This window comes from Myodes glareolus, chromosome 20, assembly GCF_982192425.1.
Source record: "Myodes glareolus chromosome 20, mMyoGla1.1, whole genome shotgun sequence".
In the NCBI taxonomy this organism is placed as follows: domain Eukaryota; kingdom Metazoa; phylum Chordata; class Mammalia; order Rodentia; family Cricetidae; genus Myodes; species Myodes glareolus.
Genome location: NC_142045.1, coordinates 23,758,905 through 23,778,932, shown reverse-complemented (window position 1 = coordinate 23,778,932; position 20,028 = coordinate 23,758,905). Strand labels below are relative to the sequence as shown.

The following is a 20,028-nucleotide window of genomic DNA, read 5'->3' as shown; positions in this document are numbered from 1 at the left end:
AGCTAGTGACTTAACTGATTTGTTTTCTTGAAGAAAATGCAGTCCTGTATCAAAACTACAAAGAAAAGGCCCTTGACATCGACTCTGATGAAGAATCAGAGCCCAAAGAACAGAAGCCAGAGGAGAAAATTGTGATTCACCATAAGCCACTGAGGTCCACGTGGAGCCAGCTCTCTGCGGTGAGTGTTTACATTCTCCTTTTCTATCTGTGGGAGGGAAAGGCCAATCTGTGGAAGTCGTGCATGAATGCGCCCTTTATTTATTTTTTTTTCTACCGATGATCCTGTAATTCTAAGAACAAAAGACTCCACATTGCAAAATGTTTCTGGAAACTGCAATAAGAACATGGAGTTTGACACTTCGGGTCAGGAAAGGCAGGTTTGATAAAATGACAGGACATACCTTGAGACTAATGTTGTGTGGACTCAGTGAATTCTCATTCAGTATGCATGTAATGATCATATAGCCTGGATGTTTTCATAATTGCCCATGTATATGCATATAAATGTGTTGTATGGATATATATGTTTATTTGTGTGTATGTACAATGGAGAATCGATTACAGTTGTTCTTGGACATTTTATTTTCCATAACCATATGGATATTTTCTTGAAAAGAGGCTCCCTTTTCTGTACTTCCTCTGCATATGTGGTTCTAATGATTTTGTAATAGTGTATAATTTCTTCTTTCTGGATCAAACATATTTCGTTTTTAGCCATAGCCAGTCTTCCCCTGGCTTATAAAATGCCATGTGTCACTCTGTTTTCCTGATCGAGTTTGGGCACACCTTGTCTGACTGCCTGAGGCATTAGCAAGTTGGAAGGAGTTTCCCATGGCTAGGCAAGGGAGGTAAAGACACTGCATCAAAAGCAGGCCAGTGAAGCTCTGAGAGTCTCAGGTACTACCAGAATAGAGGCAGCTCCCTCTTAAGCCATGCTGAGTGTTGTTTAGTCCTGATTCTCATGGGTTTGGGGAAGCCACCAGCCTAGCACACAGTTGCATGCGTTGGTGCTGTGCAGCCAGGATCATGGAAATGCTGTATAAGGGCTGGGGGACAGCTTCTGCTTTTTAGACTCCATCTGTCGTCGTCTAACCTGTATGCAATTTCAAAGTCTAGAATCACGTCCCTTTCCCCCATCTCCTTCTTTCAGATATAGAGTCTCACTATGTAACTCTGGCTGGCCTGGAATTCTCTATGTAGACCAGGCTATCCTGGAATTCAGAGATCCACCTGCCTCTGCCTCTTCAGTGTTAGGATTAAAGATGTGTGCCAGCACACCTGGCCATCTTCTTCTCCTAATCTTGTTCTATGACAAATCTGTTCCTCTGTGGTACCTATGAAATTATGCCCGGAATGACAATGCTGATAGCCATAGGGTAGTCAGTGGGAACCAGTGATTCTTTTGAGTGTAGGTGATAGGGAATTGTGAGGGCTGTGATGGGCAGGCCTTTATACAGTGAACAACTACTTCTTAACTCAGGTCAGGGAATTGCAAAGGTTCATTATAGTATGCCAGGTCCTCTGACACAAAAATCTAGACTTTGATGAGTATGATCGGAATTTAAGTTTTAGGGAAATGTTATGTGGATCCAGCAAAACATCTGTACCTTCCCCATTAATGGTATGCCTCTTCTATGACATTCTTAGGATTTTTTTTTTATGGGGATCGATGGTAAAATGTCTCTGGAAAGTTGGTGTATTAGTAATGTTTTACCCTAATGAAACGATCTGATGATATGCATGTATCAGAAGAGATACCTGGAAAATGTAGCTGTTACCGACCGTCGTTCAGTTCTCATTCACTTGTTGATAGGAGCCGTTTGGTAAAGGATGTGGGGGAATTTTTTTTTGTTTTATTTTTTGAGTGTTCACTTGTGACAGCCACTGTACTTGCCGTTAGCCTAGGTCCTGGGGATGGCTTTTGAACTCTCAGCAGGAATGTGACTGCTGTGTCACCATTCCATCCAGCTTAGCTTCAACACTAAAACTGAAGCTGCCATGTTCGTGACCTCCTGGCATCTGGCTCTCATTGCAGTGAGCAAACACAGATGCAGTTAAGTAAGGCTGGATGTCCTTCAGAACAGCTCTGCCTATGAGCCTGTGTTTTTACTTGGCCGGGAGAAAACATGCTGATATACCTTTAACTTTAGAGTGTGGCGTCTTAGATTTGAGTGTTCCCAGGAAGCTCATGTGTATCTATGGTGTTCTTTGGCTGCTGCCTGGTCAGACTTTGGCCACCTACAAAGATACTTACGTATGAATCTGCATGTTCTTTGCAACTTTTCTATTTACCTTTCATTAACATTCTACTTTATCATATTATAAAATGCTGTTGATATACAGAAAAGTTTAAAAAAAAACCCAAACAGACTGTCATAAAGGTGGTAGATCTCCATGTATTCACCAATAAACAACTAATATTAATGTAATTATAACCCATATTTCTCATTCTGTTTTTGAGGCAATCCAGTACAACGCCCCTATTTTCCTGTGTTCTTGTCTTTTCTCCCCAGAGAGTGACTATCCTGAGGGTCTTTGCCTTTTCCATATGGTTTTCCTTTTTCTAAAATACTTTGTAAGATCCAGTCTCTGTGTTTAGCCCAGGCTGTCCTCAGTTTATCTTGTCATAGTCTTCTGAGTGCTGGAATTAGCTGAGGTGGGAACTCTATCTAGTCCAAAGGTGGAACCAGTTCTGGAGCTTGGCAGAGTTGATCCTGTAATCCTGAAAGGCAGTTACTAGCATGTGTTAATGAATGGACACGTTTCAGTCGGGACCACAAGTAGAGGAGGCTTCATGAATAAGTAACACTGTCAGGGTAACTCCTTATCTGTCTGCCCTCCTTTCCTGATGCTTTCTTAGAGAGCAGAGGCAACATTGAAGGCAGTTCTTAGAAGACTTCTGTTACTGAGACTGGTCTTGGTATCATCTTGCCACGCTTAACTTTTATTGGGTTAGCGGTGTTGTCCCTACGTAAAGTCCTTGCCTGTATCACTTTTACCCAAATTCTTCCTTGAGTGTGGCCTTGATCCCTGAAAGAGAACAAGACGAGCAGTTTTCCAGTAGTTGGCACGTCTCAAGTTGGCACGCAGCTAACTTTTCGCTGAAGAGGGCCCTGCGTGGGTGCACATGCGCGCTGGCCACCGTTGAATGTTTAGTTTTGAAAAAGCTCTTATCTGTGTTGCAAACACCTGCCTGCCTTCTAGCATGATGCAATTTCTTATCTGTTGACTGTACGAAGCATGCAGTATGCCAAAGTCTCTTTTGATGTGCAGCAATTTGCAGTAATTTATGACTGTTATATAAGCTCCTTAGGCCTTCATTCTGCAGTGTAATTTATCTAAGTGTTTTTAAGCATATGACTCTTTTGATTTTATTGGCTAGGGCCAGGAAGGGAGGCGCTCAGCTGCACAGGTGCAGGCAGCGCTCATTTACAGGACGGGACAGTTTTAACTGCGGTGTTATGATCATTTAGGGATAAAGGAGAGGCAGACCCGTGTCAGAGAGGTTAGTTAGTTACTCCCTCATTGGAACGAGCATTTCGATTGCCCAGACTTCAAGCGAACTGGTGGTTTATGCATTTACCGATGTTCTCTCAGCCCACAGGTTCCCCGTGTAGACGCATTCATTCATTTCCTAGGGTGGAGCAGGCTCAGACCTCATACACTTGACTGTCGCTGTCAGTGCCCCCCTTCAGGGTTGTACTGCACCTCAGTACCCAGGGTTTAGTTGTTTAAACGGGGAACGTTTTGAGATCGTGAAGTTGTTTCGACCTCAAGAGTTCGGTATCTGGAACTGTGCCCAGAGGCAGGGAACCTGCCGCACACAGGTGAAAGGCTCAGTGACTCACCGACACTGAAGGCAGGAACCCGAGCCAGCAGTTCTTGGGTCTCTGGGAAAAGCTGTGGGTTTAAAGGGAAATATTGATCGTGTTAGTCAGGGGTAGAACATTGGGTACTTGTTACGCTGGGTGCCAGGTGCACTGCCAGTTGAGCCCTGTGTGGAAAGCGAGCTCTGGTGTCCTCCAAAATTTTGTCATTGCTAGGATCTCAGGAGCGCCGCTCTTTCCTGTGTGGACTTTTGCTTTTCATCGTTAACTCTCACCTCAGGCACAGGCTGGGGACATTTAGAAAGCGACTTGTGAAACCCGTGTTTGTTCAGTTACATTCGGTGACAGCACCAGAGCAACCCTTGCCAGCCCTGCCCTGACCCCATTGCGATGGGGTGTGTTTGTATAATTTCTTTTACCTTGAAATGCCAGGTACCTTTGAGAAGGGTGTTCAGGCTCCTGGGGCAGAAGCTGGAACATGCCGGCATTCTTTCCACACCTAATATAGTCATCCACTCATGGGCTCTGCTGTGCTTGCTGGCATGCGGCTTTATCAGCCACCAGCCATCAGTTCAGATGTTGCTTCCCTGTGCCTAAAGAATTCAAGCTCTCCTGTCAGGCATTGTTTTTTGTTTTTTGTTTTTTTTTTTTCATTTTCATCAGAGTGCTTTGGCTGTGTGTAGTGGCCAGTGCTATCCAGAATTAGGATCTTATAATCTCTACTTCTGCATGTGGGTAGTAACCATTGGAAGGCATTTTGGAACTTGCAAAAATGAGGAAGGGAAACCAGAGCATTCACAAGAATAATCTGGTTTAGGCTAAAGATAAAGCGCGTCTTTTGAGTTTTAGCAGTATAATCAGATGGGATTTATTCTTGTAGGATTTAGACTAGATGTTTTGCAGAAGATACTGTTTTTGCTTAAAACCAGAGATGAACAAATATAAAAGCCATGAATAGCATTCCCTTTTGGAGAAATGCTTAACACATTTAAAAGCCAAAGAAAACTTTCATTCTGGTCTTTAACTTTGAACACTTGCCTACATTGTTGCTTAAAATAGTAGCTTCTGCAGCCCAGTGTGTTTTCATTAACAGTTTTGTAAGACAGCAATCTCATAAAGTTGTTTTCTAACCTTTGGTAGCAATTGATGTTGTCTACAATGTCTTCTGAGTTTAGTTTTCTCCTAAGCTCATTTGTCTCGTGCCCACAATCACGGACCCATGCCTTTGCATACCTTAGGGCACATGGAGGTTAGAGTACACTTGGACTTGGTTTTCTCAGGTCCCAGCGTTTGAAATGAGGTCAGCACGTCCCTTCTGAGCTCTTGCCTGTCATCTATGTTTGAAGTATAGACATTAACCATCCTTCATGTGTGACTGTTTTACCCCTTGTCGTGACATGGTCACCTGGAGTACTAGTGCACACGTCCGTGATGGGTAATAGGACGTTTAGGCATGGTCTTAGCATGTCGCTGTAATGGTGTTGAAGTGTTCTCTTAGCATTTTTGAAAATTAATTTTAACTTACATAAGTGATGTGTAACATGGTCCCTATGCAAAACGGAATCCAAATATTCACATAAAACTAGTCCTTTTCAGTCTTTTTCCAATCCCAGTTTTTTTTTCCTTTCCCACAGATGAGTTGTTCTAAGTTTACTAACACTTTCTGAAATCTACATGCATATTTAAGAAAAATAGGTTATATATGCTCACATAAATAATTAGTTTATAAGATAACATTTGCCTTTTCTGAATCGTCTTACAAACATTTGAGGTCCATACGTGAAGTGATTGACCTTGCTGTGATTTCTTCACTATTCTGTAGGGGTTTATGTATAATACTTTGACCTTTCCTCTTTACTGGCATGTGCTCATTATATGTAGAGCTGGATTTTTATAAAGATGTTTTCTAAGCAGTGTATTATGTATTTTGACTTTATTTCCTCCATAACTTCCCTTTTATCTCACTTGTGTTAGTTTTTCTTTCTTCTCCCAGCCTTTCTTCTGCTATATTATATATGTATATATTGTGTTTATATATAATGGATTTATATGTCGCTATATAAAATCTAGGATTCACTAATGAATAAACATGATATTTGTCTTTCTGAGTCTAACTTACTTTGCTTGATATAATCATTTCACGTTGCATGCTTAGTAAATTATGTAATTTCCTTATTCTTTATGACTGAATAAAACATTGTATCCATATAACCTTTTTGCTTGTATATGCATTTTCTTTATCTAGTCATCTGTTGATGAACACATAGGCTAACCCCGTTACTTATGTATTGGGAACAGAGTCACAATAAACATAAATGTGACAGTATCTCTCACATATTGACTTAGAGTTCTTTGGATGTATCTGGAATTGATTTAGCTGCGTCATATTTTCAGTTTTATGTGGGTCCTCCATGATGGTTTCCATAGCACCCGTCTAACTTACATTCCTATTGTCTCTGTTTTCTTTTCTCCAAACTCTCACCAGTGCGTGTTTTCTTGTCATAATTTCAGTTTACCTTCTTTGGTGTCTACAAATATGGAATGTACTTTAATATGTTTACTGATCTTTTGATTTGCATCTTTTGAAAACTACCTGTTTGAGAACTTAATGAGCTGACTGCCTTAGCCCATTTATTGATTGGATTGTTGGGTTTTAGTTTGATAATTAGATTGTGTGTGTGTGTGTGTTTGTGTAGTTCTTTATATACTTTAGATAGTAGTCTATCCAATGTATTGTGTGTATCTGTGTGTGTGTGTGTGTTAGATAGTAGTCTATCCGGTGTACTGTGGATGTACTCTGTGTGTGTGTGTGTGTGTGTGTGTGTGTGTGCATTAGACAATAGTCTATCCGATGTACTGTGTGTATCTGTGTGTGTGTGTGTGTTAAACATTAGTCTATTTGATGTACTGTGTGTGTGTGTGTGTGTTAGACAGTAGTCTATCCGGTGTACTGTGGATGTACTCTATGTGTGTGTGTGTGTGTGTGTGTGTGTGCATTAGACAACAGTCTATCCAATGTATAGCTGAGAAAGACTTTCTCACACATTTTTGTCTGTCACTTCACTCAGTTGTTTTCCTTTGATTATAGAAGCCTTTTGATTTTATGAAATTCCGTCTGTCAATTTTTATAGTTACTTCCAAGTTATTAGCGTTCTTTCCCGAAAGTCTGTGTCTACACCCTGTATTTTGAAGTGTTTTTCTGGAACAGTTTTTCAGTTTTAGACTTAGGTCTTGGATGCATTTTGAATTACTCGAGTTGTACAGGATGTGAGACTGAGATCTAGTTTCATTCTTCTGCATGTTTCCCCAGCACCATGGACTTCATCAAAAGTCAGGTGTTCTTGTTGTGTGGGTTTATTTCTTGCCCTTTCCATTCTGCTCTGCCCCCTCCTCCACTCCACTCCGCTTCATTCCGTGTGTGTGTGTGTGTGCGTGTGCGTGTGCTGTGTGTTTTATGTCGGTGCCATACTGTTTTCTTCCTGTGGCTTTGCTGTATAACTTGAAATCAGCTTTGTGATAGTTCCAGCAGTATTATTTTTGCTCAGAATTGCTTACCTATTGGGATCTTTTGTGCTTGCGTATGCATTTTAGGAAAGATTTTTTTCCTTTTTCTATTTCTGTGAAGAATGGCATTGGAATTTTGATGAGAATTACATTGACTCTGTATATTGCTTTGGGGAGTATAGCCTCTTTGTTTTTATTCGGCTGAGCCAAAAGTGTAGAATGTCTTCTATTTTCAAGCAAAGAAAAATTTCAATTTCCTTTTCCTTTGTGTTTAAAATATTTCATTGGCGAGGTCTTTACCTTTTGGTTGGGTTTACTCATCTGTACTTTTGAAGCTATCATGAAAGGGATTATAGTCCTGGTTTATTTCTCAAAATCTTTATTACTAGCTTATAAAAAAATCTCCGATTTTCTATGTTGATGTTGTATGCTGCTACTTTTTAAAACTGTTTGTTATTTCTCAGGGTTTTCTGATGGAGTCCTTAGGGTCTTTTATGCGAAGGATCAAATTGTCTACAAAGAATAATTTAACTGTTTGCTTTTCTTTTTGTATCCTTTTTATTTCTTGTGATATTGCTTAAGCTTGGACTTAAGAGAGCGCTATACTGAATACAAATGGGGAGAATTTAGTGAAAAAATAAAGCTCATTCTTGAGTTCAGTAAAAGTAAAACATTGTTTTTTTATGCCTTAAAATGTTGGGTGTAGTTTCATTGCATATAGGCTTCATTATGTTGGTTGGGTTCTTCCTATTGATATAGTTTCTTTTGAAATTTCATCATAATGAAATCCTGGACTTTATCAAAACATCCGTTGAAGTGATATTTACCCTGGCATTTTTTACTGTAAAATGTAAACTACCTATGCTTGGGCATATTCTGCCATATTTAGTAATATAGCCATCTTCCTTTTGGAGGATTGCCTATGCTTTGAGGGAAAAAGAAAGTTATGAATCATTTTTTATTTAGAAAAATGCACACATATATGTTGAATATTTACTTATGCTTTTTCAGTTTTGAGTATTTATTTATTTATTTATTTTACTGTACCTCTTTATATATTGCGAACCATTTGAATGTTGTTCACAATCACTTTCAAAGGGTATCCTTGTGCCAGAGAGATGGCTCAGTGGGTAAAGGCCCTTTCTTGGCAACATGAATTTGATCCCTGGAACCTACATGGTGGGAGGGAAAGAACTGACCTCCACAGATGCCCTGTGATATAGGCACACATAAGTACATACACGCATGTGCGTGCACGCACACACATGCTCTCTCTTTCTCTCTCCCTCTCTCTCTCTCTCTCTCTCTCTCTCTCTCTCTCACACACACACACACACACACACACACACACACACTAAAACATTTAGAGTTCTACTCTGGTGCAGGAGATATAGCTCAGTGGTAGAAAACTTGCTAAACCTGAATGAGGCTCTGGATTCAATGTCTGTGACCAAAAACTAACTCGTCATGTTGAGGTTTATGTTTCCATCTTGTGAAAAATGCAGAGAGGTCGAGGACTAAATTATTCTGTTTGGGGCTGATTTGTTATGTGCTGAGTGGTAGATATGCCAAATATTCATATTACTGTTTTTTTCTAAGGTAAAACTAGGATGTAGAAAGGGTGTGAGAGTGTGTGTGTGTGTGTGTGTGTGTGTGTGCGTGCACGCACGCGTGCATGCGCACACACACCTTAGGAAAGTAGAGATTATTGTCCCAAGAAAGTGAGAAGAGATGAGCACAGGTTGTTTCATTTTGATAGTATAAGTACCTAAAACCAGCTCCTGGGACCCAGATAAAGAGGATACTGTTTCACTGAGTAAAAATCCAGTGAGAGAGACTGAAGGATGACAGCTTCACTTATCAAGTCTTTATCAAGGACTGGCTTTCTGCAAGTCCGTATGCTGAGCAGTGAGCTAGAGCAAGAATACCTTGCTTTGATGTCTTTGCCAATACCATGAAGCAGACATTAAATGTCAAGCATTCTCATAAAGGAATGCAAAATTCCCACTTTGGTGAAGCTATGAGGGATGTGTCATCATGCCGAGAGATCCCATGTGAAGGAACATCTGTCTGGAGATCTCATGTGGAGAAACATCTGTCTGGAGATCCCATGTGGAGAAACATCTGTCTGGAGATCCCATGTGGGGGAATATCTGTCTGGGGATCCCATGTGGAGGAACATCTGTCTGGGAAATGTGCTTAGTGAAGAGAAGGGTCCACTGAAGAGATCCAAAGAGCATCCCCATTGGCTGGGCAATGTTGACAAGGCAGGATAGAGGAGTCTGAGTCAGAGAAAATACAATGTACATGAGGGTTTGAGTGGCCCTGGATAAGTGGACTTGAGGTATGGATGGCATGGCAGGAGCTTCCAAATCCTCTCTGTTGGTCCCTCCCATTCCTTTGATCTCCTAATATTGGGCTTCTCTAGGCTCTGTCCTTCACCATCTTTACTCACCTGCACTTGGTAATCTTGCCGGTTTTGTGGCTTTGACGATACACTTTTGTCTGCTGAGCTCTTACTGTGAAATCAAAGTTTGCCAGCTGTGGCTTCCAGGGTTGCAGGTGGGACACATGCAGGAGCAATAGCAGCCTCTTTGGGAAATGTAGCTTTAGGTTAAAAAAAGAAATAAAAAGGCTGATCCTGTTGAGTAGTTGTGAATCTCTGCCAATAAAGGGCTGTGCAGTACAGAGCCCTGCAATGTGGATTTCATTCATTAGAGTTTTTTTAAACTCCTGGCTTTAAAGTGACCTCTTGCATTTTCTCTCTCATTCAAGCGAGACACTGTCTCTTAGAGCAGATGAAACCAATAGTTGGTCTCCATGATGTTTGGGGAGTACCAGAAGTGACAGTTAATCTTTACATATGGGGCTAGTCTTCAAAACTTTGTTATTCAGATTTTCTGAATTTGCGCAATAGACTTATGGTCTGACCATCTACAGATGATTTGTCTGCTTTCTGCCTATGAATTAGTGGGGCGTTTGTAATCTGCATGCCTACTATTCGAGGAGATACAGAGTACAAAGTCAGCAAACAGTCGCAGGAGAGGGAAGTATTATTACCAGTAGAAGAGAATGGTAGACTAATTCTCTCTGTGATGTGAGAAGTGAACTCTGCCGCCTGGTCAAACGGCAGTGACTTCAAAACAGCAGTGGCTGCTTTGGATGACAAGAAACCGTATATTTGGAAGCGCCACTCAGAGGTGTGCAGTTGCGTGCTCATAGGGCAATAGTGAGATTACAGATATAGAGACTCAAGGATCCAAGTCTCCACATGAGTAGCGGTCCTATGACTGCTGGCATGAAATCTTGGGACCTTCCATGGATCATCAACATAATGATTAATTTATGTGTTGTTGAACTACTGACCACACTGATGTGCCAAGAGCTGTACTCGACCATTTCACAGTGTATATAGCCCTTGAGAGACTATCGTAAAAATGGAGGCAGCTTTGACTCTGTTAATGATGACTGCTTTTCTGCTGCCGTAGGCTTTTGAGATGACCTGGGACAAAGCCTCTGATAATGGGCACGTGTGCCCAGTCACTGGAGAAAGGTCCCACATTTCCCTCTAGTGCTCAGCCAATGATCTGTTTAAGTTCTGTCTGCTGGCTCCCTTCTCTTCTTATAAATTGGCTCCTTTCCCATTTCCAGCATGCTTTCCTTCCCCACTGAGGCCCTACATACTCAGAGTTCCTGATCTCCTGTATCTTAGACTTGAGGTTGCCTAACGTAGCCTGACTTCTATGCTCCTTCCAGATTCCAGATGTAACCTGCAAGTTTGATTTCTTGAGGAAGAGGGTTATATCGGCTGAGCTGCTTTATCCTACATAACAGGTCTCTTAAACATGTTGTCTTTGCCCAGTGTTTGACTAGCTGGAGTACAGCCAAGTTTGGCAGGCATCCATGATGTGTTATGAAGTATGACCACTGACCACTTTGGATAGTGCTTTTTCCTTCTTTCTCCCCACCTCTCTCCTCTCTCCTCATTCTTTGGCCTGATATCTTATGTCAACTTGACACTGGCTAGAGTTACCTGATAGGAGGGAACCTCAACTTCAAATGCTTTCATAAGATCAGGTTGTAAGGCATGTTCTAACTAGTACTTGATTGGAGATTATGGATGGTGCCATCCCTGGGCTGGTGGTCCTGGGTTCTTTAAGAAAGCAGGCTGAGCAACCCACAGGACCCCTCCAAGGCCCCTTCATCAAATCCTGCCCCTAGGTTCCTGCCCTGTTTGAGTTCCTGTCCTGACTTCCTTCAATGATGGACTACAGTGTGGAAGTGTAAGCCAAATAAACCCTTTCTCCCCAAACGTACTTTTGGTCATGGCGTTTCATTGCAGCAATAGGAATCCTAATGAAGATACTCCTCTCTCTTCTCTTCTTTATCCTTTCTTCTCTCTCTCTCTCTCTCTCTCTCTCTCTCTCTCTCTCTCTCTCTCTCTCTCTCTCTCATCTATCCTACTGCCCCCCCGCCCAGAAACTGTGTCTGTAGTCTAGCTTTTTTTATAGGGTCCGTAGGAATATTGTAACTATGTTCTGTTTCAGTGTAGTATAATGACAAATTGATTGTACTCTGTGTATGTGTGTGTGTGTGTGTTTGCATGTGTGTGTATGTGCACGCACACACACATTTAAGTAATAAAGTCACTATATTCACTACAAGGTTGTAATGTCGGGGAAAAATGCTAGTATCTCATGATATCTCATGACGCGGTTTGCTTGTATTCTGTGGCACTGTACTAAACACGGAACAGACAGAACAGGCCTGAAACCAGCTTGTACTCTAGGGTCTTGGAGTATTGTTTGGAAGATGATGAATATGAAAGGCCTAAGTGATATTTTCAAAATATATTTAAAAAAATGTGAATGTGAGTGACATAGAAAACGTAGAGAGCAGGAAAGATTCAGAGAGTTCTGTTCATGGGATGTCGCAGGTCAGAGGTCAAACAGACCATAGAAGCGGATAAGCTAGAATAGAGGTGATACTTGTATAACGTGTGTCATAAAGTCTGGTACATAGGCCAGTGGGAGAAGGGAGTCAGAATTTTGTGTCTCTTCCTCGGGTCTCTGTACGATGAGCTACTTCACATCTTGAAAAAAACTATTGTATGTTTTGTATGCCTAATAGAAAGCATCGAGTTTTATCACCCACTTCTATCTGAAGTACATTGTGCTCAAGTTAAATTTATTGCAAACCCAGGAAAGTAACCTCAGTGTGAGTGTTGCTCTAAGTAACTCGTTGTTTTGCATTTTGCCATTCCTACCCAACTGCCACTTTACTAAAAAAGCCAGTACAATAGCGGCTAAGATGCTGGCACGGCCTGTGCAAGCGGCTGCTCTTTCTTCTGTTGAGAACGGCATCTCACCCCATCTTCCTCGGTCCCTCCTGACTCAGGCCGTCGCTATGTGTCATGGCCTCCTTCTCAGGTATGCTGACTCCAGCCTGATCCTTCTCCTTATCTCTGGAACTCCCAGCTCTGTCTGTCAGCACTCATTTTCAGCACAGCCTCATTAGCCTTGCTTGGTTGGAACCCGATTCAAGTCTTGTTGCCTCCCTTTATCTTAGTGTCTTCATTTCTTCAAGCTGCTGACGGCCATTCCTCCTTTCCCTAGCTCCCCTTTTACAGGGAAATATTGTTACCTCTGACATCCTTAAACACTTCTTTTTGCATGCATTACTTGTTTTGTTTCTCTTTTTTTGGAAGGAAGATATTAAAACATATTTAATTTTTGTTATTGAAAGTGATCCTTTCATTTCATCGTCCAGGCATATTTATTATAGGAGTGTCAAGAATTACTAGGAGACAAAAGGAAATTGAAATTAATTGAAATCTCTCCTTGTCTGATTACTGCTGAAAACTGTTTCATAACTTCTTTGATCCCTAAAAAAATGTGTATGTACAATTGAAAAGAAAGAGGAGCGATGATATGAGCAAAGGGATCAATGCCGTGATTGGGAAACTCACAACAGAATCAGCTGACCTGAGCTAATGGGACCTCACCAACTCTGGACTGACAACTGGGGAGCCTGCATAGGCCCAAAATAGGCCCCCTGAATGCAGGTGACAATGGTGTAGCTTGGGCAGTATGTGGAGCCACTGGCTGTAGGACCAGGATCTAGCCCTACTGCATGAACTGACTTTGTGGAGCCCATTCTCTATGGAGATAAACCTTGCTCAGCCTAGGCACAGGGGCAGTGTGTGTGTGTGTGGGGCTTGATCCTCTCTAAGGACCAAGAGGTGGGGAGGCCTTATCCTCTCTGAGGAGCGGATGGGGGTAGGGACAAGTGGGGAGCCAGAGGAGAGGAAGGAGGGAGAACTGGGATTGGTATGTAAATAATAATAATAATAATAATAATAATAATAATAATAATATTTTTAAAAATGTGTATATAGAGGAGTTGGAGAGATGGCGCAGTGGTTCTAAACACATATTGTTCTTTCAGAGGACTGAAGTTGTTTCTAGTACCCACGTTGAGTGCCTGTAATTCTTGCTCCTGGAGATCTGGAACTCTGTTTTGATCTCCATACGTGCCTATGCTCATGTATATGTGCCCCTTAAAAGTAAAACAATTCTTGAAAAGACCTTTTAAGAATATGTATGGAGAGATAAATATTTTCTTTTAAACATAAATTCAATAACATAAAAGTAGTTTGCCACCTGTTATTTTTTGTTTTAACAGTTTTTATGTTGGTGAACTTACAGTAATATAATGCGTGTTTCTGTTTTCACTTAGCACTGCCTCAGATGAATTTTACTATTATCAAGCTTTCGTCTTAAAGCTCGTCAAAATTTAGTTTCTTTAACTAATTTGACCAATTCCTACGGTTTGCCATTATTTTCTAATTATTTCCTTAAAAATTTAATATTAACTTCTTTAAAATAACGAAAAATATTTATTTTAAATATTTAAATATTTCAAAATTTTATGGGTATGTTTTTTCTCTACCTGTATGTATGTGCTCCACATACATGCCTGGTGCATGTGGAATCACAAGAGGGCTTTGGGTTTCCTGGAACTGGACTTGCAGATGGTTGTGAACCACTGCAAGGGTGCTGGGAACGGAAGCTAACTCTTCAGCAAGAGCAGCGAGTGCTCCTAAGTGCTGAGCCCTCCCTTCCACCTATAAAGTAGTTTGTTTTTAATTGCAGACCCAATGCAAAGGCACTTCCTTGCAGCTGCCATCTTCGCTTGCAGTCCCAGCTTTTCAACCGCAAATTGCTGTTTCCCCTCTGCTCGCCATTATTTTATTAAACAGTCCTCTTTTTGAAATTACTCCTCTTTGTTAAATGACGCTATAGAATTTCCCCTTTACAGCCTCACGTGCTTTCTACTTCTGTGTCCCCAGCTTCCATGTGTTAGCTAACCTCATACTCTTTTCTGAGTCCTGATGGATATATCAAAAGCACAACTCACACTTATTTGGGGAAAGAAAATGAATACATTTGGGCTCAAATCCCGAAACAAACTGTTGGGAAGGGCTGTAGGTTAGAGAGAACAGTAAATAAAGGAGAGGAATTTGTTTAGTGGGAGGAATGTCAGGACCCATGTTCAGTTAGGAGGCCCTGCTGACAGCTCAGCTGATGCAGCTGACGCTGGGTATCTAATGACTTATGGTTTCTGGGGCATTGGCGGGGAGGTCCTGGGCAGGAGTAGCTGCCAGTCATGACTCAGATCTCAATAAAGAAATCTGAGGGGCCCAAGACAGATAACAAACATGAGGATCTGAGTTAGATCCTATTTTAAAAGACTTGGGATGGTAGCATGCGCTTTAATGCCAGTATTGAATATCATCCAGATATTCAAAATATATAGATCTCAAAGATCAAAGGAGAAGAATTTCTGATTACAACAGCTAGTACTTAATCTACAATTGTAAAATTAGACATATTATAACATAATTCTCTGTCTTAAACTACAGATATAGTTTTCGATTTTTAATAGACCAGAAGTACAGTCTTGCACATTCTGGTGCTTTATTTGAAAAAAAAATATTCATTCAAAATGTAAAGATATTGGCATGTTTGACTTTGTATCACGTCTGCATGAGCAGCCCTGAACAGTTTTGTGAATTAGTTAGATTGTGAGAAATCAAGGGCCCCAAACTACTTTAGTTCGTAAGGTTTCATGAAGACACTTTCAAAATTCTACTTATTGACGATAAGTCAATCTAATTAAGCAACAAAGTTCACATGCAGTTACTGTGACCATCTGTGTGCTTTCATTTGTGCCCAGCTGGGGCTTCGGATATGATGTATATATTTAAGAAATGACAAGGAGGCCATGTATGAGTCTTGCCAGGAGTCTCTGGAGTGGATTGGATACTTGTTCAGCATCTAGGGAGTGTGAATGTTCGGCTTATGGAAGCAAGAAAGAAGAAACTACCCCAGGGCTAAACTCCGTTCTCCAGCAGCAGTACCAATAAAGTCAATAAAGTGGGCACGGTGATTCTCATGTTGAAAAAAAAAAGAGAGATTGAAAAATAGGAATTAAAAGAACGCTGAACAGTTTAGGTTCTTTGCCTTTAGATGGCAAATTGGGATTCGTATGTCTCGGTAGCTACTATGTTGTTTTTCCTTTTCCATACATCAAAACAAGGAACACACATGTGGACACATGGAATAAACTTGACCATTAGATTCTCGGAGCAAAAGCTTGCAAACTTCAGAAAGCATGTAGTATTTAAAACTGCACAGTTTGTTGTTTTAAAATTAAAAAAGAAAAAGAAAAAAAGCCCTGGTCCCTCTAGTCATTCCGGCGTGAGTTCACTGACACGATCACCGTTTCTGATTTTGAATGTCTACTTTAATGGACCTTCTCAAAGCATTCTGGATGCATTCTTTTTTTCTTTTTCCTTTCTGTTGCGCTGCTCCTCCTTCTCCTTCTGCCAGCCCTCTTGCATTATGCTTCTGTGCTCTCCTCTCCTTCAGTGTTTTCTGGCTTCTGCCATTGTTTCTGAGTGGCTCTGCAGGTCACTCCCTCCTTGGTCTTCTCTCCACACTCCTCGATTTTGTCAGCTCATCCATTCTGTCCATGGCCTTGCGCTTCCAGATGACTGCTGAACACCTTAGCTGCTGCTTAATTTAGAGTTTTATGTGGAAGTGCCCTCAGGTAGACATCCTGTCCATGGTGTGAGTGTCTGGTACGAGAGGACAGGCCCTGGGACCCTGAGCCGCAAAGGGCAACTTTGGCATAACTCACCAGAATGAACTTTCAGCCTCCCCGAATGTGCTCCGATTCAGTTTCCTTGATCATAATTCAAGACCACTTCCTGGAGTCTTTGTTTGGCACTCTGTTTGTCTGGGACGCCACTGGTTTTTATGCATGACTTGGTAAAAGGAATATTTTGTCGTTTGTTACATTAATATGACAGAGGAGTAGCAATTCTTTGCGTTGATCATTCAACCTCTTCAAAATCCTTACTTTTCCTCCTCAGTAGGGTGACTGTGTCAGCTGTTCTTTTCTCCCTTGGAGAAATACTCTTCATCTCTCAGAAATACCAGCTGTCATCTCTGTGGGTCTCTTAGCAGGGTATTTAATTTTCCTCCCCAGCAGAATTTGCGATCTAACGTCTACTTGGAGAGAGAAGCCAGCAGTGGGGAAAGGCTTACTGGTGACCTCACCTGCAGGGATTGTGGGCCCTGTGCCTCCCTGCACATCCGTCCGCCAGGACTTTGTCAGGCAGGAAATCCTGTGAAGTTCCTGCCCAGGCTCACCAAATGGAACTCTGAAGGGTTTCATTCTTCTGGCCAGTCTCCTGCCTTATTAAAACACATACGGAAGCCTTTTTTTACCCATGAGTTCTTACTGGCAGGTTGACCTTGGGTCACGATGGTGGATAAAGATAAGAGCATTCCATGATGGGCATGGTCCAAGAAACACATGGAAACTGTGTTGCAGAGCCGGCATGCAAAGGAGTCTTAGCGATGATAGCCCCGTCCTGAAAACGGGCGCCTTTCATAGAGAGCAGAGGGTTACTATAAATCATCAAAAGTTGCAGTTGGACAGACATAGACCCAATCTTGGCCTTGCTCCTGGTAGCTCTGTTCTTTTGGATCTTAAGCCTCAGCTGCCACCATCTGTGAACACCATTAATTTCCCAGAATTTTTATGAGAATCCAATGGGAAAATACCTAAATGCTCAACACAGTTCCTAGCATGTAATAAGAATGTTAAATGATTATTGATTTTGCGATTGATTTAGGATCACTCTCTATTCTACTGCCTTCTAAAAGTTGTTATCAAAAACAAACTGAAGAGAACAAAATGTCTGCAGTTTCCACAGCTGTCCTGTGGAGTGAGAATTATGCTCCACTGGCCTTCATGATAGGGTATGTGTCCCTCCCTTGGGACCTCATGAAGGGCATGGGATGATGGCCAGGAATGCTTTCAGGGTTTCATCTTCTAGACCCTCACCTTCTGAGTATGTGTCTAAAAGTACGTATGACAGAGCCTCATCCCCACTGCCCTTTCAGAGTTACTTTCTTGCCCTTTTTATATACAGTGGTTCTCTTACCCATCTCAAATCTTTCCGTGGCATTTTTGTCCTGAGGTGTGAAACTAGGACCCCGATGACCAAGTAAGTTCGAAATATTGGTTTTAATGGAATCTTCTTTGTTAAAGGCATCGTGAATCTCCCTCTGAATGAGAGATATCTTCACAAAAAAATATTTTACTTTTTCTGCTTAATGAATTATAATTGTCAGTCATTGTCGGACATAGTGGTACATGCCTTTAATCCCAGGTTTCAGGAGGCAGAGGCAGATGGATTTTCGTGAGTTTGAGGCCAGCCTGTTCTCCATAGTAAGTTCCAGGACAGCCAGAGCTACATAGTGAGACTCTGTCTTGAAAAACAAACAAACAAACAAACAAGCTCCCCTCTATTATTAGTAGCGGTGCTGCCTTGATGGTAGGTTATTCATGACACCTGTGGGAATTACACTTTTCAGGAGAATTTCTTTATACTTGGGACTCGCTATAGGGATTGTTAGGGACTAAAGGGAATTTTAGAAAATTAAACTTGAAAAATATCTCTGATTTCAAAGTGCTCCAATGGTGGTTAATAAGAGGATCCAAGCACTTATATTTTTATATTACATTATGAAATTTTCCTGGGAAATTGACCAGAGACTATGGTGTCTGGAAGAGAACAATGTGAACTGTCCAGCTGCTGAGGAACTTGGTTTACATGGATACATGGGTAGCAAATGACTACAATCTTCTCGTCTCTTTGGATGCATTTTAAAATTTGAAGATGTAACCAATGTCAGACATGCTCTTTTAAGTTTTTAAGCTTATGATGAAAATTGTTAGGTGTCGGTTTCATAATGAGCCTAGAGAATCAGCTCTTACTGTGTGGGGAAAGTAAGACAGCACAAGATTTATAGACGGTCCCGTTTCCTTGCTGTAGATTTCGTCCCTTGAAGAAACTCAGGCTCCTCTCTTGCAGCTCTGTCTGTCATGCTCAGGGGTGGCTGTTCCTCTTCATGACGACCTTCTGTTAAGTGAGTCCGTGTCTGAAAATCAGGAATATCTTTCCTGTGTTGACAGAAGTGTCAGGAATGCTAGAAGAAAACCAGAACCCTGCCTCTTGGAGTTTGTGGGCCTCCTTTGTTCTTGGGTTTAGAATCTGGGTTTTGATGGGAGCTACAGCAGCCACGTAGGGTGGTAGTTGAGACGAGTCTTTCAGCCACTCAAAGGATGACACCGCAGTGTTACATCCAGCACACTGCTCATGCTCATGCGGATTGGAGACACTACTGCTTCTCACAGACAGGCAGATTGACATCTGTGCTCATCATGTTGAAATCTGCCGAGATCTCCGGTGCTGGGCGCAGTTGTGGGAGGAGCTTTTTCTGGACTGGAGCTCTGTAAAGAACGCAGACAATGGTTAAGTGATGGAATGACTTCTGGGTGAAAACGTGAACCATTAACACTCAGAGCCGCCAATCATTTCCTTTGATTTCTGATTTCTTTATGACTTGGAGATAACTGAATATTCTGGAAATAGCCACAAATAGAGGCTAAAGCAAAAACCCGAACTGATAGCATTGTTGTGTGTGTGTGTGTGTGTGTGTGTGTGTGTGTTTACATTGAACTTTTATAATCCCACATTGGATATAATTTCTTTTCATTCATTTGAAGCCAGTGCAATAAACTCTTCTTTGCCTCCTCTTCTAGGTGAAGAGAAATGGGTTATCTCACGCAGTGAGCCAGGAGGAAAGAAAGAGACAAGAGGTATGTTCCCCCCTCTGAGTGATGCAGGGTGGCACACACACCTTTGCCTGCATCTACTCTGTGTGTTTGGTCTGTGTTTGGCAACATATTTGTTTTCTTTCTATGAACACACCAAGTGTTGTCCTTGAATAAAGTGACACACACTTTAACCCCCAGAACAGAAGAAGTAGTACAAGTGTCTTAACATCATTTGCATTTAAACAATGAAGCCCCTGGAAGAAATATTTTGAAATACAGAAGGTTGATCCTGGACTTGAAAAAGCCAAACTCTGAATCTAGTACTTTGTTATTGCTACACAGTACACGCTGATGGTGTAGTACACACTGCATGGGGTAACTGGGTAAAGGATATGGGGATTTATGGACTGCCTTTGCAAATGTTCTGTATGTTAGGAAGTGCACCAAAAAATGAAGTCTCCGTAAGGAAAAGGCGGATAATAGGACTTTATAGCTTGA

The 20,028-nt window shown here is 41.5% G+C and overlaps 1 protein-coding gene across 2 annotated transcripts in view; it reads left to right on the top strand.

Moving 5' to 3' along the window:
- The window catches only part of Arhgef26 (Rho guanine nucleotide exchange factor 26), a 111,250-nt gene that overhangs the window by 5,992 nt on the left and 85,230 nt on the right, over nt 1-20,028 (top strand). For both annotated transcript variants that reach the window (XM_087899475.1, XM_087899476.1), the window contains exons 3-4: nt 34-179; nt 19,516-19,572. In XM_087899475.1, coding sequence (XP_087755601.1) covers nt 34-179; nt 19,516-19,572 — 203 coding nt within the window. The remainder of the gene's footprint in view (nt 1-33; nt 180-19,515; nt 19,573-20,028) is intronic.